Source organism: Hippoglossus hippoglossus, chromosome 10 (genome assembly GCF_009819705.1).
Source record: "Hippoglossus hippoglossus isolate fHipHip1 chromosome 10, fHipHip1.pri, whole genome shotgun sequence".
NCBI classification, from domain to species: Eukaryota; Metazoa; Chordata; class Actinopteri; order Pleuronectiformes; family Pleuronectidae; genus Hippoglossus; species Hippoglossus hippoglossus.
In genome coordinates, this window is record NC_047160.1 from 15,364,263 (window position 1) to 15,392,136 (window position 27,874).

The 27,874-nt window shown below is 42.0% G+C and overlaps 1 protein-coding gene across 3 annotated transcripts in view; it reads left to right on the forward strand.

The window, feature by feature from the left end:
- The window catches only part of LOC117769157 (protein diaphanous homolog 1), a 94,450-nt gene extending 68,986 nt beyond the window's left edge, over positions 1-25,464 (forward strand). For 2 of the 3 annotated variants that reach the window (XM_034597854.1, XM_034597855.1), the window contains 10 exons: positions 4,497-4,595; positions 4,753-4,847; positions 5,201-5,302; positions 5,572-5,811; positions 6,689-6,818; positions 7,007-7,131; positions 7,269-7,433; positions 7,870-8,002; positions 11,891-11,980; positions 20,466-22,360. In XM_034597854.1, coding sequence (XP_034453745.1) covers positions 4,497-4,595; positions 4,753-4,847; positions 5,201-5,302; positions 5,572-5,811; positions 6,689-6,818; positions 7,007-7,131; positions 7,269-7,433; positions 7,870-8,002; positions 11,891-11,980; positions 20,466-20,653 — 1,367 coding nt within the window. In that variant the 3' untranslated portion in view covers positions 20,654-22,360. Of the gene's footprint in view, positions 1-4,496; positions 4,596-4,752; positions 4,848-5,200; positions 5,303-5,571; positions 5,812-6,688; positions 6,819-7,006; positions 7,132-7,268; positions 7,434-7,869; positions 8,003-11,890; positions 11,981-20,465; positions 22,361-25,448 lie in introns of those variants that run through there. The other variant, XR_004615162.1, reaches the window with a different exon arrangement.
- Positions 25,465-27,874: the final 2,410 nt, after the last annotated feature.

Consider the following 27,874-nt stretch of genomic DNA (forward strand, 5'->3'; position numbering starts at 1 on the left):
TCATGCACGCACACAGTCAGGAATCTTTTCTCCTCATTTCCTTTCACAGTGAAAAACAGGATGAAGGGGCTCTTTCAGACCCGAGGTTACCGTGGAAACCCCCTTATTCTTCTTCTGTCAAACACACACACATTCTTAGTGACAGAATGTTGGACATTTAAAGTTTAAAGGGACCAAAGCTACAGCTGTCCTTCTGTCTGCCACTGTTCTGGCCTTCTGTTTATTTTAGACAAAGAACGTTATGCCCCCTCTCTCTTCTCCTTTCTCTTCTTCTCATTTCACTTTTAATACTTTTAATACCAGTACTTCAAAATTCTTAAAGGGGAACTTTCTAAACCCGTGAACATAATGTATTCCTATTTAGTTTCCCTCAAACGTATTCAGTCTGTGTTGCTGTTAAGAGTTGGCAAAAGACTTGTTTGTGTCTTGTGCGTTTCTCTCTCCTGAGCAACCTCAGCAACTTTTCTTTTTTTTTTTTTTCCAAAGAGCAGCTCACCCCCACAGAAACTGATGGTGAAACTTTAAACCCTCTCCTCTGCTCCAGTTTACACAATCCCCAGCCCTGGAATGTTGAATGGAAAAAGTTAGTTTAAAAGTTATATAAAATGAATGCTGTGCTTTTCTCCTGTCTTGCCACCAGAGGGCCCCCTGAAAAGCACCCTTGGCATTACGGATACACAAAAGAGCACATCATCTGAAAGCTTTTAGTGGTTTAAAAATAAACTGTAGTGCTCCACAAACAGGGAGTGGTGATGGTGGGATGAAAGCACTGCATGAAAAGAATGAAAGAGAGAGAGAGAGAGCGAGAGAGGCTATGAGTGAGGACTGAAACTGTTTTTTGAGTTGAGTGTTCAAGGATGAAAGTGTCTTGTTCTCTCTCTGTCTTTGTTTTATTAGTCTTTCTTCTTTTTTTCCTCTTTCCATTCGTCTAATCCTTTTTTACTTTTCTTTCTCCAAGCCTGGCTACCCATCATCTTCCCCTCCACACATTTTCTCCTTTTAAGGAGTGAGGGAACAAGAGAGGAAGAGAGTGGGAGAGGGGGGGGCACTCAGGTCTGCTGACTGATAAACAGACTCCTCTTTGTGCAGAGAGACACACACACACATGCACGGATACACTTAGTTACATATTGACAGAGAACTCTGCATGAGTTGGCTCCTCATGATTCTTTGTACCCTTCCTTCACCTCCTCTCCCCCTCCATCCCTCCGCCTTTTCCCCTTTCATTTCTTTTCTCCCTCCTGCTCCTAATTAAAAACAGAAGTTACAAATGGAAGAATTTTGTTTTTCTTTCATGACACACGTGTATGCATGCAATGACACACACACACACACACACACACACACACACACACACACACACACATCCCCCCCTTTTTTTTCTCTCAGTGCCAAGCAGCTGTTGGAGAGATGGGGGGGAGGTGGTCCAGGAAACGCTGTGTGTGTGTGTGTGTGTGTGTGTGTGTGTGTGTGTGTGTGTGTGTGTGTGTGTGTGTGTGTGTGTGTGTGTGTGTGTGTGTGTGTGTGTGTGTGTGTGTGTGTGTGTGTGTCAGATGGGGTGGTAGTGATTAGTTTTCAGAAAAGGGTCCTTTTCTCTGAACAAGGGTCCTCTGAACAAAACATGTGGATGTCAGAACTCCACAAGTGTGTTCATATTTGCTTGAGTTGTGTGTGTGTGTCTGTCTGGTAACAGTTGTGTTCTGCCTCTGTCATCTCCTGTCCTCCCCAACGATGACTAAGTGTAACGTGGTGCAGTGTTAGATAGCCTCCACCAGAGGTGCCATAGGCTCATAAATGAAATGAGCCGGCTGTGCATGTGGAAAACACGGAGCAGCCATTTTACACTCTTGCACACCAGACCCCATTTTATGAATCAGCCATGATGTCAGCATAGACTGATTTCATTGGCTAGAGCGCAGCTGGCACTGTGGCTATTATAGCACAGATGTACACACACACACACGCATGCTCACTCACCAGTTCTCCATCTCTCTGAGACACACACACACTGACCTAGTGACATGATGCTGTCACTAGGTCACTAAGTCCAAGACTAACTGGATTATTCCTTATTTTTGATCATATACTGGCCAGGTTACACAGTCATCTGCGCTGCAGCATGTACACTTGTCTTTGTACAAATCTCCATGTGCATGTTTAACTGTGTATACAAGGGTTTGTTGTGCTTATGCTTCACTGATTTTAATATTTATCTTTATTTTTCTCACTCTTATCTTAAAAGATTTAATTTCCCTCATTTTCTAGATGGCACCATCTTAAAGAAGTTGATAATTTTAGTTTGTTATCAGTCTCCCCGTCAGTGTCTCTGTGTAAAGATGTTTATTTGTGACTGCCGGTCACATCCTTTGAGTTTCTTCCGGCCCTTCAGCTGTGTTTATGTGTTTGTGTGCAGAGATATTTATGTTGTTTCCTCTCTGATGTCCTGGTGGGTTTTCCTACCCTGTGTGTGTGTGTGTGTGTGTGTGTGTGTGTGTGTGTGTGTGTGTGTGTGTGTGTGTGTGTGTGTGTGTGTGTGTGTGTGTGTGTGTGTGTGTGTGTGTGTGTGCGTGCGTACCGGTTCACTTCCTGTTATGGTTTCCTACTCTCAGCAGGGACTCTGGCTGGAGAGCTGGACACTCAATAGTTTTTATTCATGATAAGAAATGCACGCAGCTGATTACAGTGATATAACAGACATTACATATATATGGCAGAAGAGTTCAAACGGATCAGACTTCAAACTTGAGAAACGATGATGGTCGATTCTGATAGAAGAGTTTCATGAAGCTGACACTGAGTGATACACTGGGACTTATAGAGGCCCCAATGCACTGTCTGACTGACTGTTTTGTGTGTATGTGTGTGTACTCAATGAATGGCTAAATGGAGAGACGTGGAGCTCATTAAGAGGACAAGACTCGTTAACAGACCAACAGACCAACGAGAGGCCAAGTCCAACTTGGCCTCTCGCATGGAGACAAAGCCCTGTTTGACTGGACATATGGAAGGATGGACCGATGAATGAATCGGTTGTTATGCTGTAGTGGCTGTCTCCGTGACTGCGCGAATGAAACTATTTTTCATTAATCTAACAAAGTAGAGAAGGATGTGAATGGATGTCAGAAAAAGGGGGTTAAATGGGGTTAGGTAATCCTTATAGATGTGATTAAAGCAGATGTTAGAAATTCGCCGCAACATTTCATCTTTATTATTCAATATTTTGTGATTTCAGGCCAGATTGAGGCTTTATTATAGCTTCAGATGACATTATATGAGGTCATCACCTGGCTGTGGAAACTGATGGGCTGCTCAGCACACAGGGACTGATTTTGACTCACATTGTTTGTCTTTCAGATACAACGTGACAAAGAAGGTCAGCACACTCGTACTGTATGTGCTGTACCAGCGTTGTTTCTGGCTGTTTTCCAGACAACAATTCTTGTTTCCTGCCTTGTTTTTAAAGAGATAAGACGAGGACAAGGCCACAGAGAGACGAGTACAAAAATCTTACACAGAGAATTACTAGACCTGAAGAGGGAGAGAGAGAAATAGACGAATATCGGAAAGACACATATGTTCATAGTTTTTGAAACACAGAGATAAATGTTTTTTATGTACTGTGTTTACACAGTTTGTGTTCCATACCATATTTCTCTTCCCGGGTACCAAACAGTTACCTGTGCATTTAATATCATTTCAACTTATATAACAACTTATATTAATAGGTGTACACTACTAACCCTGTATGAAAGTGATGATTGCCCTCGTTGTTGTATCGCCTGGCTAATCATGATATTCACTTTTTGTGCTGTATTTTCAGGTGACTGAAAAATTGATAAAAATAGGTTTAATACTATTGACAGGATCAAGTGTACAAGTGTGACATCCTCTTCTCCACTGACCCTAGATATGATGTGCCTTTGTCTCTGTACAGTGGGCTCTAATGTGCTCAAACCCATGTGCTTGTTCATCTTGTCCAGTGCATATTCACCCCCCCACACACACACACATTAACACAGACCTGACCTTGTCAGAGCAAGTTAATGTGAAGTGTGTATGTGTTATAGTACTGTATATGCATGTGTGTAAGCTGACAGCAAACTTTAAATGCCTTCAGCTAACAAACATCCAACCAAATTTACCATACCCCCACCACACACACACACATATCTTTCCTCCAGTGTTAGAGCCATTTCATAGTAGTTCAGGCTTACCAAAGGCCAATGATGCAATAATCCTATCACCTCTGTGACACCATACAGTTGGGAAGGGGCAAAAAAAGTGAAGGCTGTGTCAAGTTTGTCTGTTGTTATAGCCATCACATGAGCCCTCTGTCCATAGCTCAAATCCACAGAACCCACCGATTTCACTACTGTCCTTCCGTCTGACATCGTTTCTATTCATAGCCAGCTGTACTAGTTATCTGAAAGTCACATATGTATATATGTAATTTCTAAGAAAGACCTCCCCTCCCATTTCTCTGTCCACCTCTCCAGCCAAAAAGGAGCAGGATGGTGGTGACGAGAAGACGCAGCTGCACAAGAAGAAGGTGAAGGAGCTCAAGATTATTGACGCCAAGACGTCACAGAACCTCTGTAAGTCCACACTTTGACATTTGATACCCCCATACCAATTTCATGGGAGTATCAAGTACATTGAATTAACTCCTTCACTGAAAAGTAAATTCTAAAGCACGCTCAACTAAATTACAGTTGGATTTAAATATGTTCTTTTAATTTCGTATGCTTGCAGCCATTTTCCTGGGATCGTTCCGTCTCCCCTATGAACAGATCAAGGATGCCGTCCTGGAGGTCAATGAGAAGATCCTAACAGAGTCCCTGGTTCAGGTACTGAGCTCAGATCTGCTCCAGAGTCTGTACACAAAGTAAATAAGCAGAATAGTATATCATGAGTAGTGACCATCACCATTGCAGAAATCTGGTTGTGGTACTGATCATTTAGATGAATAAGTAGCTTCATTCACAGTATTTATTTCCATTAATTTGTGTATTGGACATAAAGCATGTTTCAATATTAGGATAATTGCTGAAGAGTTTAGAAAAGTGGCTAATGCAAACACTAAATCACTTTGCACTGTGTGACCAATATGTCTGTGTTGTAAGACCCAATGTTTCTTTTCAATGAGAAGTTTCTCCCTATCCAGTTAATCTTGTGTGTTTTCTCTGTTATTACCATGTAGAACCTGGTCAAGCAGCTGCCAGCACCAGAACAGCTGAGTGTCCTGGGAGAGATGAAGGATGAATACGATGACTTGGCTGAGGCTGAACAGTTTGGAGTAGTGGTGAGATGAGACACACAAACCTAAAGCACACACAAACAAACGGCAAGTTTAATAGCTATTATTTGAATTGCCAGCTGACTTGAATGTGAATTGCCCCAAAGCAGCGAGGAAATCAGTGTGATGACAAATGAGGCATGAAAAATGCTGAGCGAGTGAGATAGTCATGCAGTTGTCGCTATATTAAAACACTGCCTGTTGAACACAGACTGCTTTGTTCAACTGTGGAAGGTGTGAGTAATGGATGAAGCCCCCCCCCTCACTCTCTGCAGATGTCCTCTGTGAAGAAACTGATGCCACGACTCCAGGCCATCCTGTTCAAGCTGCAGTTTGAGGAGCAGCTGAACAACATCAAGCCGGATGTGGTGTCTGTGACGGCAGCGTGCGAGGAGCTCAGGCAGAGCAAGAACTTCTCCACGTTGCTAGAGATTATCCTCCTCCTTGGGAACTACATGAACTCTGGCTCTCGCAATGGAAAGGCATTCGGCTTCTCCATCTCATACCTGTGCAAGGTAATAGGAGGTGTAGCCAATCTACATACACACAAAGTGAAAACCAGCCACTTTACTCTTACCTGTTGTGTCATTTCCTGAGGTCAAGTGTGGACATGCCATATGATTCAGTTTTATAGCAAGTGGTCAGGGGAGATCTAATGGAAGATGTGTATGTAGACAATAACATGTAGGGTTTTCCCCGTCGCCTTTTCAATAGTATCTAGGTATGTAATATCACAAATATACATATACATATACATATACACAGGTACAGGTGACACCATAGTCCCTTCATTAGTACACTGATGCTATCCAGACATGAACTCCTGATATCCTCCTGAAATTGTCCAGAGGGGCTAAATGTGAGGGTTAGGGTTTCTCACCTGAATCCTCTGGAGATTTTCCTGTTGTTCTGAATGTCCGACCCGAAGAATCTCCTGCTGCTTTCTCCATATGTGAAAGGCAAAGTCCAGACTTTCCAGTTGTCCTGATATTTTCCGGAGTTCATGTCTGAAAACGGCTAAACTTTGTGTAGCAACAAGAAATCTATAGCAGACATTTTGACTTGTCACAGAAAGAAAGGCCCACATCTTCCTGCCAGCAATAACGATCAAATGAGACAGTATTTAATGTCATTATTTACACCTGTACTTTGCTACCTGCTGTGATAGTTTAAATGTCTTCAGTAACAAAGGTTTATACCGTATTACATGTATTTAATGTAGAATAGACAAGAGACACTCAGATGAACAGTGCATAAATGCTGGAATTTTAAGCATATTTAGCACATATGGAAAGTGTAACACACTGACCGCACATACGTGCAGACATTGAATAACTTTTGATTGATTGACATCCCAGTCTACCCTTTTTAATCGATCCCTCTTCCAATCAGCTGCGTGACACCAAATCAGCTGATCTGAAGCAGACACTGCTCCATTTCCTCGCCGATGTGTGCCAGGAGCACTATCCTGATATCATGGGCTTTACAGATGATCTCATCCATGTGGAAAAGGCCAGCAGAGGTACATGGGTCATCTAACTGACCTCTATATGTTCATTTCCCCACAGTATCATTCACTATGACTAGAGTTTACACTCATATGGATCATACATATACATATTATTCACAGCAGGACTTTTATTCAAATGAAAAAAGCATATACTATGTCCATCTGTGTGGACATTAACATTTCCCTCCTGTCCCCAACAGTTTCTGGAGAGACGATTCAGAGGAGCATAGAACAGATGGGCCGTCAGATCAAGAACCTGGAGAAGGATCTGGAGACCTTCCCTCCTCCACAAAATGACAAGGACCAGTTTGCGGAAAAGATGTCTATATCCTCTTATTCTGTTCCAAATTTAATAGAATGTGTTCATTTACAATTCCAATACATCATAAGATACCATTTTTATGCCCTCTTAATTAACAGGCAGAGATAATGGTTCCGTGTTCCTTAACACAGTGTCTCCACAGTTTTGTGGTCATTGCCCATGAGCAATATGAGAAGCTGGATCTGATGCATAAGAATATGGAGAAGCAATATACTGACATGGGAGACTATTTTGTCTTTGACCCGAGAAAAATGTCTGCTGAGGAATTCTTCGGGGAACTCAACACCTTTAAGAACATGTTCCAGGTGCGTGAATGTTTTTCATGTGAATAAACAAAGTCTCATATCATTCAAAATGGGGGTGGTGTGGTTTTCAGTGTTTCCTGACCACACTCAAAAACATTGTTATGCATACAGTACAAAGGCTCACACACATGGAGTTGGGGAAGAAAAAGTCAATGAAAGATAATGTCAAACCCGGATGGGATAAAACAGGAGCCGGTGCACCTGTTTGTATTGACACAATAATGAAAGGGAGTGACTCCATTATATTGTCAGTTTATACATCAGCTGTAAATGTGCCATTGGGAGGTCTCCCTCTGGAAGTAACGTGTTTTACCAGTTATTATGGATAACTGCCATCCACTGAAGTGGATTTAAGTTTTGTTAACATACGAAAACATCCAACAGATCCATTTAACATCATGTATATTTTCTCCTTCTCAATTACTCTCCCCGACAGCAAGCAGTGAAGGAGAATCAGAAGAGGAGGGAGGCTGAGGAGAAGATAAGGAAGGCCAAGCTGGCTCGGGAAAAAGCGGAGAAGGAGAAGGAGGAGAAACAGAAAAGGAACAAGCTCCCCGACTTCAACACAGGTCACGATTTCTGGATCATATGTCTTTACCTGCATATGTGACTGAAAGACAGAGCAACTCACTCCACGTCTTTTCATTTTGTATTTCCCTCAGACTCCAGTTGGGGGCAGTCAGAGTCCACACTTTTATGGAATATTTGTGTGTGTGTGCGTGTGTGAAAGAGCAACCCATCAGTATTTATAGACCGGAGTTAATCTAATGTTGATGATCCTTGTTTTGAAGTAAACACATGACAAGGAAACTCCACATAAAGTGAGGAGGAGGCAAACGAAGGGTACGCAAGCAACTGCTTGACCTCTTTTCACTCCTCTGTCGAAAAAAGGGATTTGCCTCCATTAAAGAGAACTGAAAGGATGGCTAAATCTCTTTATCACCCAAAAACACGTTTCTTCCCCTCTATGAGATGCTGTTGTACTTTGTAAAACGCTTGCGGTACATTGTCCTGTGTAACAGACACACGTTATCGCACACTCATCCCTGTATACACACAGTTAAAACTCAAATCCTCCCTCGCAGACATTTATGCTCAGGCACTTTTTCCCCCTTTTCTCTGACTCTGACCTAGTTTCAGTACATTCCTCTTTTCTGTGGCTCCACTCAGATTCTCCTGGGACTCCACAGTCAAAATTTGCTAGAGCCCCCGTGTCTGTTTCTCAGTCAGGGTTTGTGTTAGAGAAATGTTGAGTTGGCCAAAGTGCGTGTGTTTTTTGAATCCCTTTTTAATAAAAGTCTTTCTGGCCTTTCTCCTACTTCTCCATGTTCCAGCTGGCTTCTCCTCTCCTCTCTTTCTTACTTTTGTTCCATCACTCCCTCTTGTTTTTTTCCCCTTTCCCTCCCACTCTGTCAGCCGTTCATTTAAAGGGCACTTAAAGACACAGCAACCCACTTGGAATATTTAGCCTCAGTGTCGGGGTAGACAGTTTCTGATAGAAAGTAAGATAGTCAAATTTCATGTTTATTCCCTAGAGGCATGTTCGAATGGAACATAATAGTGCTTCAAAGATGTGTGTGTGCGTGTGGATTCGTGGGATCATTTACATACAGGTGGTATATTTGACTGCCCCTGTTGCCTCGAGTCATTCAACACCCACATGCAAATCTGCCCTACACACACCTGTTCTTTGTTCCGTATTTGTTTATAACCTTTTACACAATGGTTGTTTTCAGCAGCCAGTCTCTCGCATGCTGAAAATCTTCACTGGTTCCCTGGCTCCCACTTATCCACTCACATACCCTTGCTATCTCATGAACTCTTAGAATGAGTAAACATAATGTCCCAGTTGTTGGCTAAACCCTGCAAGGTCAGTGTGTGTTTGCAGTTTGTGGCCCTGTCATTCCTGTGTGAGTCAGACGGACGCAGAGACGCTCCACTCAGCAGGGCCTCACATGTGTGAGAGAATGTGATGATGGTTATTGGGAACAAACAGTCCTTCTGTTATACGTCATAGATTTATAACTTGAGATTGTTTTTAATAAGAGCTTTTACTCACATTGTGTGGCTCTTGGTAACACGGAGGATTCGTGATTCAGTGTGTGAGACTGGCAGATGCCACACCCAAAGGTCCACATTCACCATCTGTGGTTAAAGTAAAATCTTTGCTCTAATTTGATCTGATGACTATTTCTTACCACTGTAATGAAAAAATCCTTTCTTGTTTGTTATATATTTTATCTTTGGACATGTGCCAAAGCTGTTTGGAAACCAACTATTCCTTATTTCCACAGCTAGGTGTCAGTACTGTCTGTAAAAGATTGTCTGAGGCTGTCTTTTCCTCTGAATGTGGGGGTGTGTGCATGTGTGATTTACACACCCATGCAGCTGCTAGTATGGGAATGGCCACCAGGAGTGCTTGTGCTCCACTCAGAAAGCAAGCGAGGTGGTAGTGAGGGGGGAGGGTAAAGGGAGGGAGGAGAGTAGGTCAGCAGATGCTCTTTTGGGGATTAGACTGTGTTGTCATCTCTCAGAAAAGAAGGTTAAGAGGAGGAGAGGAGAAAGGCACATGGTGAGAGAGGGAATCACATGGGATGAGCCAGGATGGCCTGATGTCTCACCCCCGCTGACTGTAGGAGAGGCACAATCCTGTCACATTAGAGAGATGCAAAATCTGCCCCAAGACTCATTTGAACTCTGTCTTTCCTTCTCATATGCTTTATCTTTTCCTCTGTTTTTATTCCATTATTTTGTTTCTATTTTATTTATGTTGTTGCTCCACCTCTCTTCTCTGTCATTTCTTTATCCATGTCCTCATCTGCTACTGTGTGAACAACCATTAGGGGTGCTATTGCTCCACACAACATTCTACCCTCCCCTGTGTGCGTGTGTATGTGTGTGCGCATGTGCGTTCGGTGTGTGTGCCATAGATTGGCTCCGCAGAGACATCTTCAACAGCTCATGATCTAATGCTATTACACTAATTCATTTGCCTTATGTTCTGTCTTCCTTCAGGCAAAACCTTGCTGTTTGTATCACGGTGTGTGTGTGTGTTGCATTGTTGCACTGAGTGAAGCCAGTTCAAACCTGATTTTGTATAAATTGTCAATAATATACCATTGTTTAAATGTCAAGTCCACAGAAAAATCATGTGATTTAACAAGTGCCCCCCTCACCATTACTTTTAAACTGTTACTAAGTGCTAACAAACCAAATTCTGTAAAACTTTTCTTTGATGTAAGAACACTCATAAATGTTTTCATCGAATACTGTTGCCCTCGGCCACAGTCTCATAAAAACAAAATAGAACTGCATAAGGTTGGAGAGTACAAAGGCCCCAGGACTTTCTAGTTTTAGTCGGGAGTTCAGCCGGTCAACAAGAAGTCTGTTTTATGCACAGCCAGGTCATTGTGTGGTCCCTCTACTGCCTACAGTACATTTTCACAAATAGGTTTGTGTGTCTCTGTGCTTCCACTCGTGGTTTAAGCCAACCATGTGATTAGTGTAAGAGGAAATGTGCCAGATGTGTTTCCCCAGAAGGCGGAAAACGTGGCCTACATCAATTTAAAGTGTGTATGCAGTTCCAGGACGTGGACATTGAGGGGTGTATGTGAGCTGTGCAAGGGCTCTGTGAATGTCTGAGAGACTTTCTCTGACGTGACAGGCGAGACCACTGGCCATCTGCTTCATGGCTTACTGCAGGATTAAACAGTGTGTGTGTGTATGTGTGTATTTGTGTTTGGGGGTTGGGAGGCGACGACATAAACCTTTAACCCCCCAGCCCCACTGCCCCCTCGGTCTGTTTCAGCTTCAAATAGAAATAATTAAAACCATCTGCCTGAGCGCTGAGCTGTGCCACTGAATCTTGCCCACAAAACAAGCATGGCAACACTCACACAGCAGCATTACCATGGAGTACCCCCCTCTCTTGGTTTGGCCCCCACTCCTAATTTAAGGCCACCAGCCACTGAAGCTGTGCAGAGAATATTGATGTAAACAAACACACAAACAACAAGGCCACCCATACAAACTGTACTTGCACACCCACTGAGATATAAGGAGCCTTTCATCTGTAAGCTACAATCTTATTCTATAGTATTTTAATGTTTATGTGCAGGTATAGTCTTTGTGTGTGCGTCTTTCCAATAAGGGTGTGTTTGTGTTTAGCCCCCTAGCAGTGACGCTAGCTGAGCTAGGTCACTGCCTATCTGGGTTAATATAGCTCATTTGCTCAAGTGGCCACGTGGCTGGTAAATGACCTCCTGCCTGCATGTGTGTTGGTGTGTCTGCTAGATATGTGTGGAGGATTTAAAAAAAACAAACACCAATCACTGCTGTGTGGGAGGGATAGAAAATGTGTGTGTATTTCAGAGAAGGTAGTGTGCGTGTTGGTTTGTGTTGATTACTCCTGTGGTTGATGATGCATTCCTGATTTCATGTTTTGTTGCTGTTTACAGAGGGTGATGAAACTGGTATCATGGATGGCCTGTTGGAGGCGCTGCAGTCCGGTGCTGCTTTCAAGAGAAAGAGAGGACCCCGGCAAGCAGGTACACATACACAAGCAGAACTGTAGATCCCCACGAAACATGTGGATGTTTCAAAGTGTCATGTCTCACTTGATTTACAGATTTCAATTCTTTATGCACATTTATGGCATGTGTACAATCCTGAAACACATGTACCATATGAGACCAATTTCTTCCTCTTCCTCGCTGTCTCTATATTTCTGTCAATGCACAGCAGCAGATATGTTTGTTTTCCTGTCTCTGTTCCACATGTTTCATGGCTCAGAGACTGTGAGATGTGGTAGGTATTCGCTGACCACGGTTAGCATGCCTCAAATCCAATTCTACGAGGAGCTGGTATAACAAAAAAAGAAGAGGGGAGGGTGCCAAGGGTTAGTGTGGGCAGCAAGATACTAAGAAGGGGAGCGACTGATGAGGGTGTGGTCGCAAAATAGGAACATATAAGAGAAATATGAATGTTGAGCCAAGGAGGGTAAACCAGTGTGGGAAGAAAGTTGAAGGAAGTGAGATCACTGAGTGAGACAACACATATTTCATATGAAGTCCCCCTCCTCTCAAAAATCTCTTTTTATTATTGATACTTCATTTGAAAGTTTGAAGCTATGAGTCTGAGTCCATGTTTTTAATTCATCTTATGGTGAAGGAGAGAGTTTGACCTCAAGGCTACATCAATACTACTGCAGTGTTTTTCTTCATTAGAGAAACTATTTCATAGTTAGTAAGACATAGTAAGAAGGCAATCATGGTCCGATATACAACTTACACAAGTGTGATGTGAAAAACTGGAAATCACCTGTGCACATACCCTGAGTATGAAAGTAATTCAAACTTGTTTCACATCGTTTTCTCGAAAGGTTTGAATCCACAGCTCACTATAAAATGATTCTAGAATCTGTTGAATCACAGTAATTTAACTTTCTATTTTATCTGTGTATTAAAAGGTTTTCAGAACATACTCCTCATCTCATCCCCAGCCTGTATTGATTTTCATTCAGGCAACGTAATTCAGTTTGTCAGCTCATAGAGATAGGCCATTAATCTGTTACTTCCTCTGCTAAATCCAGCTGCGTTTATTGGAGACTAGACAGTTTTTCTCTCTCCCCTTTTAGTTTAAAAAAAAAAAAAAAGCCACATTTAGTAGATATGACCAAGCAGATGAAAATGAGGTCAAGTGAGCTGTTGGGATGTATGGAACATGATTCCTGGTGTTAGGGAACTCGTGTGGAACCATGTGAGTGGGAAAGATTCCCATAGCCATTAACTCAGAGCGAGAGAGACTTTGTATGTGTGTGTATTAACACACATGTGTGTGGGTTGCATATTCACACATAAGAGAGGTTGGGGAAGAGTGTGTGCAACCCAATCCCTCCGTCAATAGAAGCCAGATGTGAAGCGGTGATCCAGAGTGGAATAACTAAAGGATCTTTCTCTTGCCTGCTTTCTCTCTTGCTCTGTTTCTTGCTTTCTTTCTGTCCCTCTAGCTTGTTTTCTATCTTTTGTAATTTTCCATTACCGTAAAACAGAGCTTCTGCCACACTGAGAAATTATTGCAGTTAACAGTTGTTAGTACAAAAGGCTCAGACTCGTCACCACTAAACTGAGTCAGACAACAGCAAGAGGAGGGAGCAGAGGAAGGAGACCTCTATGACTAAGAATGGGGCCCATTTGAGGGCTCAGTCAGTCACCCATAATACTGTTTGGCCACCTCACACTCCTAACAGGAAATACCTGAACATGTGTGTGTGTGAGACAGAGAAAGGGCGCGCGAGCCTTCCTCCCTACGCATACTGGTCTGTGGTAGGAAAGTGGCCGTATGTATCACATTTCTGCTCACTACCTCCTCCAGTCTGCTCTCCTCCACAGCCTTTTCATCCCTGTTTTTCTTTTACCCAAGTTTAGTGTTTTCCTTGGCTCATTAGAAGCTTGTGAAACCACGCTGGGATTTTTTGGGGCAATCTCAGATGTGTTAGAAGTTTATATTTTCTTCTCTAATGTTTAAAGGCCATTCCTTTTAGAGTTGCCAGCTCTGCTTCTTCCAGCCAGGAAGGGCTTCAAGTCTTTCACCCACACAATAGGATGGTGTCTTCGTGCTTGTGACTGTGCATGTTTGTTTGAGTCTCAATTAAGTAAAGCCAAAGTAGGAGGAGGCACATCCTGACTTTGGATCAATTGATACATATCATGCACCAGTGCGGCGACAGGCAGCCTCAGTCAGCAGGCTGGAAACCACTGCTCTATCCAGCTCATGTACACAGGGAGAGTATTTGTAGTGTTTGCCTCATAATGTGTAGAACATCTATAAAATGTGGCTAAAGAGAATTAGATCTGGAGAAAAGTTACCGTTAATTTGTTCTGTGCTTGTTTTATAGCAGAGCTGGGGAATCTTTTTACTCACAAGGGCCATTACAATTGTTGAAATGAACACACCATGACCTAATGCAATGACTAGAACTGCATCAGTGACTGCATCAGAACTGCCCACAGTTATTTGCTCTGCAACTCTAAACAATTTCACTTTGTATGTTGCAGCAGCTTTACAGCGACAGTGAGGCTCCTTCACAAATTCGCCTTCTGAATTAGGTTTCAGCTTCTTCACTACTTAACTAGCTTACTCACCACAAAACTGCACAATTGTCTCTTTCAGAATATAAACAAGCAGTCTTGTAAAAGGTACTTGTTTGGCACCAAACTGCCGAAGATAATTAACTTTAATCAGCGTTTGTCCTTGTAATGACACTCAAGGTTTCCCCTTTTCATCACTGCGATAGCTTCCTCGTAAACTTGGCACACTGGTTTCTCCCTCCCTTGTAAAACATAACATCCCACATCTACTATTAGTTATGTGCCGTCACCATGATGTTTGTCAGCTATGACACTTAACAACTAAGTTACATTCACCATGACTGTGACCTGAAAGACAAACAGACAGAAGGGACCAACCTGAAGGAAATGTTCTACTATTTAAGTCATGTGGGCTGTTTGTGGCCCGGACGTCAGACGTTCCCCCACCTCTGTTGTATAAGTACATAACACAGTACAATAACACAGCTGTGGTTAAAGGTGATTAATGTTCTTACCATTTTATGGAAAAGATTTACATTGCTTTTCTATACATGAAAACATTTGAAGCTGGTAATATAGTAATATAGTTTTTGGTAATATAGGTTTCTCATCTTGCCCTCCAATGATTGTAAGGGATAATGTCACCAGCACTAAAGCCAGTTAAACCAGTTGCTCATTGTTCCTCGTTCTTATTACATTTCCATGCAGTTAAAACACAATTTATTTAAACTCTTATAGATCAGGTGTCACATAATGGCACTACAAACACAAAACACAGGTTCATCCAATTGAATGATTTATAAATAAACATAAGTGGAGGCAAACAAGGAAAATAACCTATTAAATCAAAATGAAGTCATTTGTTAAAACAGAAGTGTCGGCTTCCTGATATTCCAACATAATTCCCCTGCACATGAAAAACAGGTACTAGTGCCGGGCTGGTTTATTCATTTATTCATTTTTTGAATGCATGTCATAAGCTAATTCGGTTTGCATTTAAGCTAAGTGAAGTATTAATTGGGAATAATATTAGTGGTTAGTAATATTAGGTGAAAGTTTACCTTATACATACTAATGCTTATAATCTGGGTCTTAAAAAGCCTTTTTAAACCTGCATTTTCAATTTGCTGCAAATAACTAATTATATACATTAATAACCTTACTCATAGTATGTTACATTGAAACTCACTCCCTGAGTCATTCTAGGTGCCTTAACATCTGACATTACATTTTATTATATTATATGATACGTTATGTATAAAGTTTGTTGAAAGTTAATGGGTGTCTGGATTTTGAATCGCATAAATGACAGAAGAAATAAAGTTACACAAATGCACTATGATCAGATATTTGCATGATTACTGCTAATATATTTATGACTGTGCCTTCAAAACACAAGCAACATTTTCTATTTAATCACATACATTGTTTTATTTAACTTTTTTCCCCTGTGGGGCTTTTGATTGCCATTGTGCATGTAATGGCCTTCATTACACGAAGTGTGTCCCTCCTCTTTGTCTTCGTCCCGTCACAGCTGTGGCGACTGCAGACGTCACCAACTTGCTGTTAAAAGCCGACTGAGGGCTCACTGAGTGTGTTGTCATGCTCATTGTGTCACAGCAGTGTGACTGAATGCAAAAGTCACGAGGCTGCAGAGGCTCCCACCTTTGACCTGCACCTCAGTTCACTGTGTGTGTTTTTGTGCTGGTTGTATAGAATAAATAGACGGCACGGGGGATCCTCAGCTGTCTACCCACCGTCTGTCTAGCCCCCCCTACACAGACACACACACACAGATGCCCACATGCCAATACAAAGACAAACATGGATGACGTTTGCATACCAATACACATGCCAACACGCATATTACGTTCCAGAGGACAGACAACCTTGCATATTTTTTGCTTTAGATTCTGATCTCAATGTCTCTTCATGTCCTTTTGTATGAATCCAGACTTGTCAGCTTGGCTACATTTGGCTAATTCATGCGTTTGTGTTCTAAAAGCAATTGAAGTGAAGGAATGACGTGTCTAAACGCTCACTATAGACACATCTGCTGGGTCTTGACCCTCGCTCAAACAACCAATCACAGTAGCAACAAGTTGACAAAGCAGTAGTCAAAGGAAAGGGTGGGGGAGATAAAGGGGTTAGCAACAATAGAGGCACACGCTGCCTCTGCAGACAGTCTGCTCTTACAAAAAAAGAAAAAGACCCCTACAAAGATCTGTGCTTTCACAGATGTCCACACACACACACACACACACACACACACACACACACACACACACACACACACACACACACACTTGCGTGCGCACACACAACAGAGCTAATTCAGACCAATAGGAGAGCACTCATCAATCAAACCATTCATGAAGAAGATTTGTTGTCCTGTGCTTCCTCTTCTTAACCCTCACAGAGATCATTCAGACCATCAGACCACGTATATGTGCCAGTTTAGCACATTCAGTGACATACTGTGAAATGTATTCTTGCCCATCAGTATTTACCCAGAGACACAAGCCTCTAGTGGTGTTAGATGACGTCACTCTTTCCCACAGTCCTCTAGTGCAGAGCAGCAGCAGTGTGTTCCCCGGTGTAGCCTGAAGAGGGCGATATGAGTCTCCGCTTAGCCGGAGACACAGATGAAGATCTAGCCTCCATCTGCAGACACACCATCTTCTAGTGGAGGCACTGTCACCACCACGTGACTGCTGCGGAGTGTGAAGACGGCTGCTTCCTCGTCATACACACGTCACACCATGCTGATTTCACTGTCATTAGGTATCTGTTATAATCCGTGATCAAAGCAGAGCTGAGCATTCTCTGTATTCTTCAGCATCGAAGCAACAATCTTGTCTTCTCATCACAAACAGCTCTACTCTTGCTCGTCTGCTAATTCCCTCCTCACGCTGCTCCTTGTTTCTGTGTTTTCCCCTCTTAAGGGCAGCGCACGTATACTGTAACAACAAAGCGTTCTTTCCGTCAGCAGGCAGTCATTATGCAGTCCCCTGGTGTGTAATTTGTTACAGATGATATTTTAACTACACTCTTTGTGCCCCTGATCGACTCTCGGCCTGCAAACTCACTCATTCACTCTTACACACGCCAGTAAACAGACCCCAAAACAGCCTTTCAACAATGGATCTTACGTCTCATCATCATGGTTATGTTCTTAGGCTTTAAATAGCTCCTTCCAGAGCCACACAAAATTTGGTCTAGGGCCCCTCTAAATAATTAAAACTGGGATAATTTATTGCGTCAATCACTTCTGAAAGTTTAAAGGTTATGCCACCAAATTTCCAGTGGAGCCAGAATGCTGGAGTCATTCCTTCAAAGATGATTCTGCTTATGGTCTATATTTTTCTTACTACATCCAGCAGATGCCATATTAACTTCTGTTTTGAGTAACACTAGAAACTCAAGTGTCTTGGTTGATTTTGGGTGCCTTTTATTACTTGAAGGAAAAATGTAAGTATATATCACAATTGACCCATTTATAAATATTACAAATTACTGGTCTTAGACTTAGGTCACACTCTCCAAGGGCAGGTAAAGGTAAAGTGGGTCGGCCACTAACCAGAAAGTTGGTGGTTCGATCCCTGGCTCCTCCAAGGTGTCCTTGGGCAAGACACTGAACCCCATATTGCCCCCTGATTGCTGTACCGACAGTGTGTAGTTGATGTGTGATAGAGAAAGTGCTGCACATAGATAAACTGTTTATAGTATAATAATAGGATACAAGTACAGAACATAATAGTTTTTTATTTTTTTCTTTCACTCATGTGTTACCAATGTAACAAACTGCCTGTTCATACTTTCGGAGCTGTTTGTTACGTCATGTATCTGCTCCTGAGGCTGTTTGAGTTCCTGTATTTTAACTATATATTTAAATATAGAAAGACATTTTCCTGTCATGACGTTAATCTGCAGGTTTCTGTCTAAACTTTTTCCCATGCTGCTTCCAACACAACAACCCTCTGATCCTGACTCTTATCCTCCTCCATGTCTTCTCCCTCGAGAGACAGAGGAGAGGGATGTGAGAGGAGAGGAGCTGGGTTGACAGCCTTTTGAAGAGCTTTTCTCTGCAGGGTTGGTTTTTTTTAGGACGCGCTCGGCACAGCGCAAATACATGTAGAGCAACACCCACGCTGGCACACACACATACTTGCGCTCTCTCTCTCTCTCTCTCTCTGTTTTTGGGTCAATTGCATAATTTCTAATTAATAAGTTTATGAGTGAGGGAGAGGAGCTTTGGAACGGGACGGAAATAGATGTGGACGCATGTGAGAGGAGACTGAGAAAGAGAGAAAGCGTTCCCAAGTGTTGGTGTTGACGATGGGGAGAAATCTGCGTCTCTCTGTCTCTCAGAGGAAAGAGTTGGAGGTGATAGTTTGACACCCCAGCTGATCAGTCCAGCTGAGCCTCACATAGAACCGAGACAAGTCAACTGTGAACATGATCCTCCTTCTCCTCTCTCTCCCCAGACTCAATTGTGTCTTTGTCACAGCTCATTCTGGAGACCTGCTCGGTAACTGTGTGTTGGGCTATGTGTGTTATGTGTGTGTTGTTTTTTGTCGTCCATCAGAACCATGCGACACGTCTGCTCCCATGGTTCATTTGCATGTGTATTTCTTTTGGATTGCATTGTGATGTTGATTTTTTTCTGTGTTAATGATACTAAACTTTTTTTAACATTTAATTCAGAGCATCTTCTGCTTGAGGAGTGAGGAGCTCTTAAAATAACAGCAAACACACAAACACAATCTCCCACTGACCTATATAATTCAAAATGGCCGCTGCCGCACAGCTGTCCTCCCACACAGCAGGATGATAAGAGTGGTAAAGGGTAGAGTGAGGGAAAGAGAGGTAAAAGCTTGTGTGTGTGTGGCGGAAGAGGATGGAACAGTGAGCAGGTAGACGAATAAAAACGACAGCATCTTCAGGGCATAATCCATCGCACTGTTTCTCTCTCTCGCTGTCTCTCTCTCTCGGTCTCTGTCTCTCTTTCTCTCTTATTACATCCCTGTGCATCTCTAATCTCTCTTCACCACATCCACTGTTCCCCTGTGATCTATCCCACTACTTATTCCTGTCATTCCTCACGGCTCATTCCTCCTCTCCCTCCGTCTCTCCATCTATGTTTGTCTCATTTTCATTCATCGCTGCATCTTTAATCCTCCCACAGAATGAATCATCCAACTCCTCATGGTGTTTCAGCTTACTTTAACACACTCACTATCTCCAGTCCTACTTTTCTTACTCCATTTGTTTCGTTCCTCTTTTCCTAATCTCTTCGTCAAGCTCATACGTAGGTCTAATCTGACTATAGCAGTGAATTGCCCCACATATCAATCTGATTCACGCACATACACGACCACGTCATTTGTGTTTTTATGTTAAATTATAAACACATTTGACCAAAAGTCTTGCATCTAAATTCCAGGTGGACATCCTTGTTGTATGACACCTCTTTTTCATCCTGACACATTTGTACTCTTTGTGTGCCCACTTGCTTGGGGTGAATCCTCCAGGCAATATCCTGCTGTATTCTCACATGGGGTCACTCAGACATTTATCCAGAGTTTTTACTAGGTGCCTGGCAGGAAAAACTCTGGAGAATGTCCGCATACGGCCCCTCCAGATCATTTCAGGAGATCTCCCAGAGTTCAGTGCATGTCTGAAACCAGCTTATAATATCCTCAGAGACTCACACTTGCTCACAGTGTGTTCGCAGCCTCGTGTGTGTTAACATATTGAAGTGGTGATGCTGTATGTTTAACCGACAAGCCTAAAGCAAGCAAGTCTTTTTTGCACGTGCATCAGATATGTCACTTTATGGCATGCGTTGACATACCTGTATGGATTTGTCGTGATGAACTATTTCTGTAACTTATCGTCATGTCCTATTTTGTTTGTCTCACTCTGTCTTTCTCTTCCTTAGCCAACCACCGACGAGCTGGTAATGCAGTGACCAACATCCTGGCCAAAGAGCTGATGCAGGAGGACAAGCCTTCGTTCAGTAAAGTGACGGCAAAGAAGAGCAAGAACGAGGAGAAAGAGGAGCCTAAACAAGAAGGAGCCGAGTCGCTAGAGGAGTTACTGGAGGCTGCTCCCACTCGCTCTAATTAGACAACACATGCAGAATGTTTTTACTCACTGAGAGGGTGATATACAGACAAAGATATATTTCGGAGGCATTCCAACGGGCCAACATCGATCTGAGATTATTTTACAGGGGGGAAAAAAGGCCTGTGTTTTTCTGACCTTTGTCTTAACAGGAGCATCTTTATGGGTAGCGCTGTCTGTGTCTTCTGTGAGGACGGAGAGAGGCAGAGGATGAGGGCGGGGCTCTCACCTCAGATCTTGGATGTCCCTCATCAACCTTTCGATCTTTGCCATTGTCATGATAATATTAATTTGCTTTTTTCAGCATGTGCACATATCTGTTTATGTATTTTTTTTTCTGTTTCCCTTCCTCCGTATTTCTGCTTCTTTCACTTCACCTGTCGTTCATCAAAGGGCATCTTGAGAAATTCCAAAGACTTAACTCAGGAGGGATCCACCCATTGTGTTGTGGTTATTTCCAAATTCCAAATTAAGATTGGGAACGTCTGGAATTTGGCAATATCCTGCAGGTGCTTCATAGTTTTCTCTGGATGTTTCAGCCACAAGCAGGTTGCGCTTTTTGATTTATAATTTTTTTTTTTTACATACAACAAACTGTGTTACATCTGTCTTATATACTGTACGTTACTGTTTGAAAATGTTAATCATTTTTCCTGTATTGTTGATGAAAAAGTGCCAACCAATAGAAATCCAGTCTTGTCAATTCCCTTCCTGGTTTTGTCCAGTCACAGCTTGCACTGCGGTGGTGTGTGGACCAGTCAGACAGTAGTCGTCACCTGGGTGAGTTTTCGTTTTGTCTGCATGTATGAGTTGGGATGTTGAGGATTAATTTACATAAACATGTCTTAGATGTGTTGCCACAAATGCACACAACAGTAAAGAAAACTTTTCATCCATGAACGTTAATGTTCTCATAAATCCTACACGGTGAAGTAAAGTTAGGGGAGAAAGTTCTTTCACAGTCACTTAAACCAAAAAAACTTTAAAAAGGGTGTTTCCGTACAAAACCCAGTCTGAGGAGTTTGCGTGCCTGTGTGTTCGTGTATGAGAATGAGAACGTGTATGTGTGTGTGTGTGTCAGAAGTATAAGCCGCCTATATTTAGCCTTGTGTGTACAATCGACTCCCTACAAGTGTCTGTGTTTGTGCATGTAGGCTAGAGTGCGCGTGTGTGTTGCCATCTGTAATTACTGTACGGTACCGACCATGCTGTCAGAAATGTTAGGTTTCACAAACAGCTTTGTGGTCGTTCTGCTGAGGATATAGCACACTGGAAAACTGCCCAAAAACTGCTGAGACAAGTATGTGTTCAGTTGTGTGTGCGTGTGCGTGTGTGTGTGTGTGTATGCGTTCACCCTCCTCCCCTCCCACTGAACTGCAGCAGAAGTTGCTGAATGTCTGGCCTTGCTTCCATTGGTATTCAGCAGGCGGCAGCAGACATGTTGCCATGATGTGGCGGTGTAATATCTGACAGGAATCCTGAGAGGTGATGTCAGCTGCTCCACACAACATTTATATCTATGCAAACACAATAGTGTGGCGTGCACTCTCTCGCCCAGCCAACCTCAGGACGTAAAAACCACTGGGCTGACATAGGTGATCTATTATCAACCCGCTGACTCGAGATCAGTGCGTGGTGTTGCCGAGGAAAAGCTCGATAGCTGCAGAAGTTTCCGAATTTTAGGAATTTTTAAAAATCGCAACACCCCAAGTGATAACATGACATTTCCATATATATTTGAATGTCTGGAGGAACTGGCACTTAACATGTACAAATAAATGAGCTTCTTTAAGAACAGGAGGAGGAGAAATCTTTGTTCTGATCTCGTGCTTTAGTCTCATACAGTAACACTGATTATAATTGGGTGCAAAACCCCATAGACCATGCACCCGCTCTTAAGTACAAAATATGCCTTAGCTTAAACCAGAGAGAGAAAATGAAAAGGATATCACAACATCACTGGAATATTTTTTTGCTTCTTTTCTTTTTTAAATTTGAGTCATTCCTTTTGCTCCTAAATTCTTTTTTAAGAGAATGTTTTCTATGTGAATTTTTACAGTTGATTGTTTTAATGTATTTGATTGTTTTCTCCGAGATTTCCCTATGTACACAGAATAATGCACATAGTCGTTCTGTTTGCTACACAAAACTTATTAAAAAATGTCTCAAGAAAGTGAATGATTTGCTCGTTTTTTAGTTGTCACGTGGGTGTTGCAGGTGTGTTAGTGAGAAGACACGGCTGCTCAGTCGTTTTCATGTATTTACTGAATTTCCTTCTCTCTCTCTCTTCTTCCCCCCCTCTCTCTCTCTCATGTAAACACGTTGTGCTGTGAAATACCAGACAGCCGCTGCGTTCTGTGAAAACCATCATTTTATGGCCAAAAGGCAGCAGAAGAATGAATAAACAGAGGAATTAGTTATTTTTACAGACAATTTCCAGCCACTTCCATGGCTCAAGGGTTTCCACAGACATTTTCCAGCATTGATTGCCTGTTTACAACATGATCCCTCACCAGGAAATTTTGTGTGTGTGTGTGTGTGTGTGTGTGTGTGTGTGTGTGTGTGTGTGTGTGTGTGTGTGTGTGTGTGTGTGTGTGTGTGTGTGTGTGTGTGTGTGTGTGTGTGTGTGTGTTTGAGAGATGGAGAACAGTTGATGCCTTTATTCTGTTTTTCATCATGTGTCCCTTCTTTTCTCATTTTCTGTTTACACCCTCATGTTGCTGTTCTTCCTCTTCTCACCACCTCCTCTTTCACCTCAATGTCTGTTAACAAATAAACATATAGAAACTCAGATAACTACATTCCAGCAACAACAACATCATAGTTTGGCCTCAGTTTCTATTTGTTTTATGTGTTTTGTAATAAAATTGTCTAAAGTTAATAAAATTAACTCGGTGGGCCAGAGCGTAGATCATTGTATCTTCACAGTGTTGGTGGCCCCGTTTAGATGTTGTGACTTTAAAAGAGAACAACAACATTCACACTGTTAAAACCTTTTATTTTTTTACATGTGTTTTCTCCTTGTTCTGATCTTACCATCTATTTTAATCCTTTCATGTTTTATTTAGTCTTGTTTCTACTCTTCTCTGTTATTTCTGTAACTATGCTCTATTGCTATGTGTATTTTTTTCCATTTTGTAAAGCACCTCGTAACCCTGTTTTGATAAGTTACATATAAATAAGGTTTATTATAAAAATAGATTTTTACTAACCACATTTGCATGCAGCTCTCTCTGGCGCCACAAAGGGCGTCAATTGTGTCCATTGCTTAACGGACCTCTGAAATAGCCGACATGCAGTGTATGAAAAAGTAAGCGTGTTAATTATTCAAACTAATATACAAGACACTTGAATAGTAATAAAACAAATGACAATAAAATCTTCACTGCAGATAAACCAGGTAGGATGGACACAAAGTTTTCTATCAGAAGTAGCTCCTGAGACTTAACAGGCACTGCACGTATTGAGTGATGCTCCCCAGGACCTGTAAACTTTAATATGTGAAATATGTGGATTTCCCTTTTTACCAGCTCACCCAGAGGAAGCTCATCTGTGTCTGACCGTCAGCAGAATCACCAGCTTGGATCCCTCATCCCCTTCTCCTGGAACCACAGCTGACACTCGGAAAAGTTTCCAAACATATAACATGAATAATCATGACTTGCACTGATCCCAGTTTCCTCCCTGCAGTGGTCAGCCCAGTCACACGGGCCTGTTCTGTCTGGAAATACATCTCAGAAATGCCCTGCTGGCTCATGCCACATACCACAGATGCAAACCTGGCATAAAAGCTGGAGGTTTTCTTGGACTCAGCTGTCTTCATTGAGGTGAATTCACAGTTTCAGTCAGGATGAAGGCCGCGGTGTGTTCAGACTGAAACCTTTGTGATTTGATATCCATATCTGTGTCAGCACACACCAGCAAAAGACAAAGGTAAGGGACACAGCCCTGCGGCATGTTGGACACGTCACCACATAACAACCGGTTTGCTTCTGCTTTTGATTTTAATTGGAAAGAAATAAACTTGTGTCCTTTATCATTCAGCAGGACACGGTTTTACCTGAAAACTAAGTTCACATCCAACCCCCCTGTTTGTATGTGTTAATGAGCAAGGATGATAAACATCAGTCAAGCCAGACTCCATGTGCAGGGTTTTATTGGCCAAGAAACTTTACAGGAAACTACCAGTGAAAGCTAAAAGGAGTTTATGGATAATGTACCTCAGTATAAGCTCTGCTGGGCGGTTTGATTCCAAAGCTTTAAGCACTTACCTCGTGTTTTCCTCGTTACCCTGTTGTATGTGAATACAATGTTTTTGCAGGATTCTGAAAACTATTCAAACATCTGAATACACAGTGTTTTGCATTTCTCTCGTTTTAAACAGAGCCCCTTCTACTGTTTTCTCCTCTCTGATTTAGCACTACTTCGGGAAAAATAACGAGTTCTGTTTTTGGAAGTGGTTTCATGTGGAACACCTGGAGAATAAGGAGCCCGGTTCCCAGCAGCTCTCCTGTGCGCTGTGAACGAAGGCCTCGGCTCTGCAGTGAATCTGAGCTTTCACCTCATTAACCGCTCCGTGTTAATTTAACCGGAAAACGCTGACTTCCTTTCATCATTTATCACCCTTCTGTGGGAAAACACACACACATGTAGGCCATGGGGCTGCAATCATTCTGGCGTGGCACGAAAGAAAATCAAATCAAAGTGTGCTTTGTTTGTGTCTCTGTCGCTTTTCCTGTCGGTTTGAAAACAGAAAGCAGCATCTGATCCTAATCAAAGACAACAACAGGGCCCATAGCTGTGTGTGTGTGTGTGTGTTCCATATGCTATCTACAAAAATGTTGCTGAAGTCATTTGTGTAGCAGACCTGCAAGAGTTAGTTGTGTTGTGGAGCGGAGAACATTTGTCTTTTGATCAAATTTTGATATTGCAACTGCAAAGAGATCAGAAATGATGCTGGCAGAAACAATACAACCCAAATATTCACATGAAACAAAGTTCAATCTACACAGCCATCAGTTTTTATTGTGTTTTCATGGTATAGCTGGGACATCACAAAGTTACAGAAGTACTGGCAGCAATATGGTAAATATGGTGAATATGGTGTTTGAGTTTTTCTCTGTGGATTGAGTGTTTTAGATCCTTTCACAGTTTTCATAGAGCACCCTGATCTGCTTTGTAATCAAGAGACATGGGAATCTCACTTACTACAATATTGGACCATTAATCTTTGACAGTCATTAGTAGTTAAAACAACTTTCTTCCTCACAATGTTTCCTTCTCCAGTCGACAGTTCCCTTCATCCAACATGGAGCTTCTAAATGAAATGCTAAAGAGGCGTGACGTCGTGCTCCAGTGACTGACACAGTTGGGAGCAGAGGGTGAGATTTGCAATTTAAAGCAAGTGAGTGTGTTTGAGAATGAACGAAACAGGGAACATATAGAAGAGCAGAGGAAAAGACGGGGAGCTGAGGGACTGAAACAGTGAGGGGCGATATGGGAGGAGATGTCGGCCATGATGAAGTGATTAGGTGAAGAACAAAAGCTGAGGCCTGTGTTCACACCGACGTTACAGCAGGAGCCGCTGAGAACAGACGACCTGCGTGTGTGTGTGTCCTGTGTGTGTGTTCTGCGTGTGTTTTCTGTGTGTGTGTTCTGTGTGTGTGTTCTGGACTCACGCCTGCTGTGTTTGCCTCCTTTGTTTGGCTCATTTGCATCCTTGAGTAGATGTAGCCTATAGGTGTGTTCTCACGTGGGCGTGTCTGAGCGGGTGCTTACACTCCTGTTACACTCCTGAGACACGCGGTTGGCTGCGTGTAAACATCCTGTTCATGTTGCCAACAGGAAGCTGGAAGAAGTCATGACATGACATGAACTCAGTATCACAGAGTTTGTCCTGTTATGTGAGGATGAGACATTGATGATGCTGCAGCAGGAGGCGGGGTCTAATGTTACCCGCTGGCTCTGATTGGCTCAGGGAAGAAAGTCCCCTATGGTTATTGATTACTTTAAAAAAAGCAATACTGACATGTAACACAATGCATTATAACAATCTAGTGAAGTAAAAGTGAAAAGTAGTTGTAAATAAACCTACTTAAGTAAAACACAGGTAAAACTAACAAAGTAAATGTACTATGTTACTTCCCACCACTTGTCTATTACAAGTCCTGCTCTCCCACATACACAGATCCTCAGTTTACTCACACATGTTGCTTCTATCAGGAGGTCCCGTATTTGTCACATCAGTTATAGAAATCATCTTGTAGTTTAGAATGAATCGAGCTCATGTCAACTACAACATGTTGCACAACTCTTAACACATTAATCTTTTCTTTTTCAGTGTTTCCAGCCATTATCAGGGTGGTAAGTAAACATGTTCTGCTTTCTTCAGCTGTCACACATCACATTTGAGAAGTTTGAATAAAGCCTGGTGGAGAACAGTTGTGCCATCTGTTTTAACTTTGTTAAACTTCGCTGTTTCCATTCTCGCAGTTATAAATCGTTCTAGTTCAGATGAGGGAGAAATGGAAATGTAATGCTGCCTCATGAGATCGACTCATGTGGTTTTTAGTGAAATGTTCTGATGGATCTGAAATTAGAAATATGAGCATGACAAAAAAAAATACTTTCATATTCCAATCAGGATTCATTATTATCCGGACATGATCAGGTCATCATATTCATTTTGCCAACACTTTCACTTCTGATCAAGTACCTGTAAAACAAATGATGTTTCATATGACACAGACCTGTACTACTTATCCAATGCTAATCAGCAAATATTAGTGTGTTTCAATAGCATTTACTATTTATTTATCACTGATATTTAATACAGGAATATTATCTTATGTGTTGAAATGATAAACATATACACACACTGCTTGTGTGAAACATGATGCAGACAACAGGTGTTGAAGGCCGACTGTTTCCTCGTCTACAGGCTTATTTATCCTTTCACTACATTAAATTATCATTCTTCTTTCTCAATGTTGCAGCTGCACAAAAGCTGTTATAAATCAAATTTGTACTGGAGACAATTATAAGAATTATCTTTGATTATGGCTATAGTAAAAAATATATATATTTAGGTTTTGCGTATTTATTTTGATATGAATGTGGGTTTGTTGTAGTTGCAGTAATAGCAGGGATTGCAGACGGATCCAAAGTGAAGTCTCATTACTATGAGTTTCAGGTTTTCTTGATTCCCAGACTCCTTCAGACTCT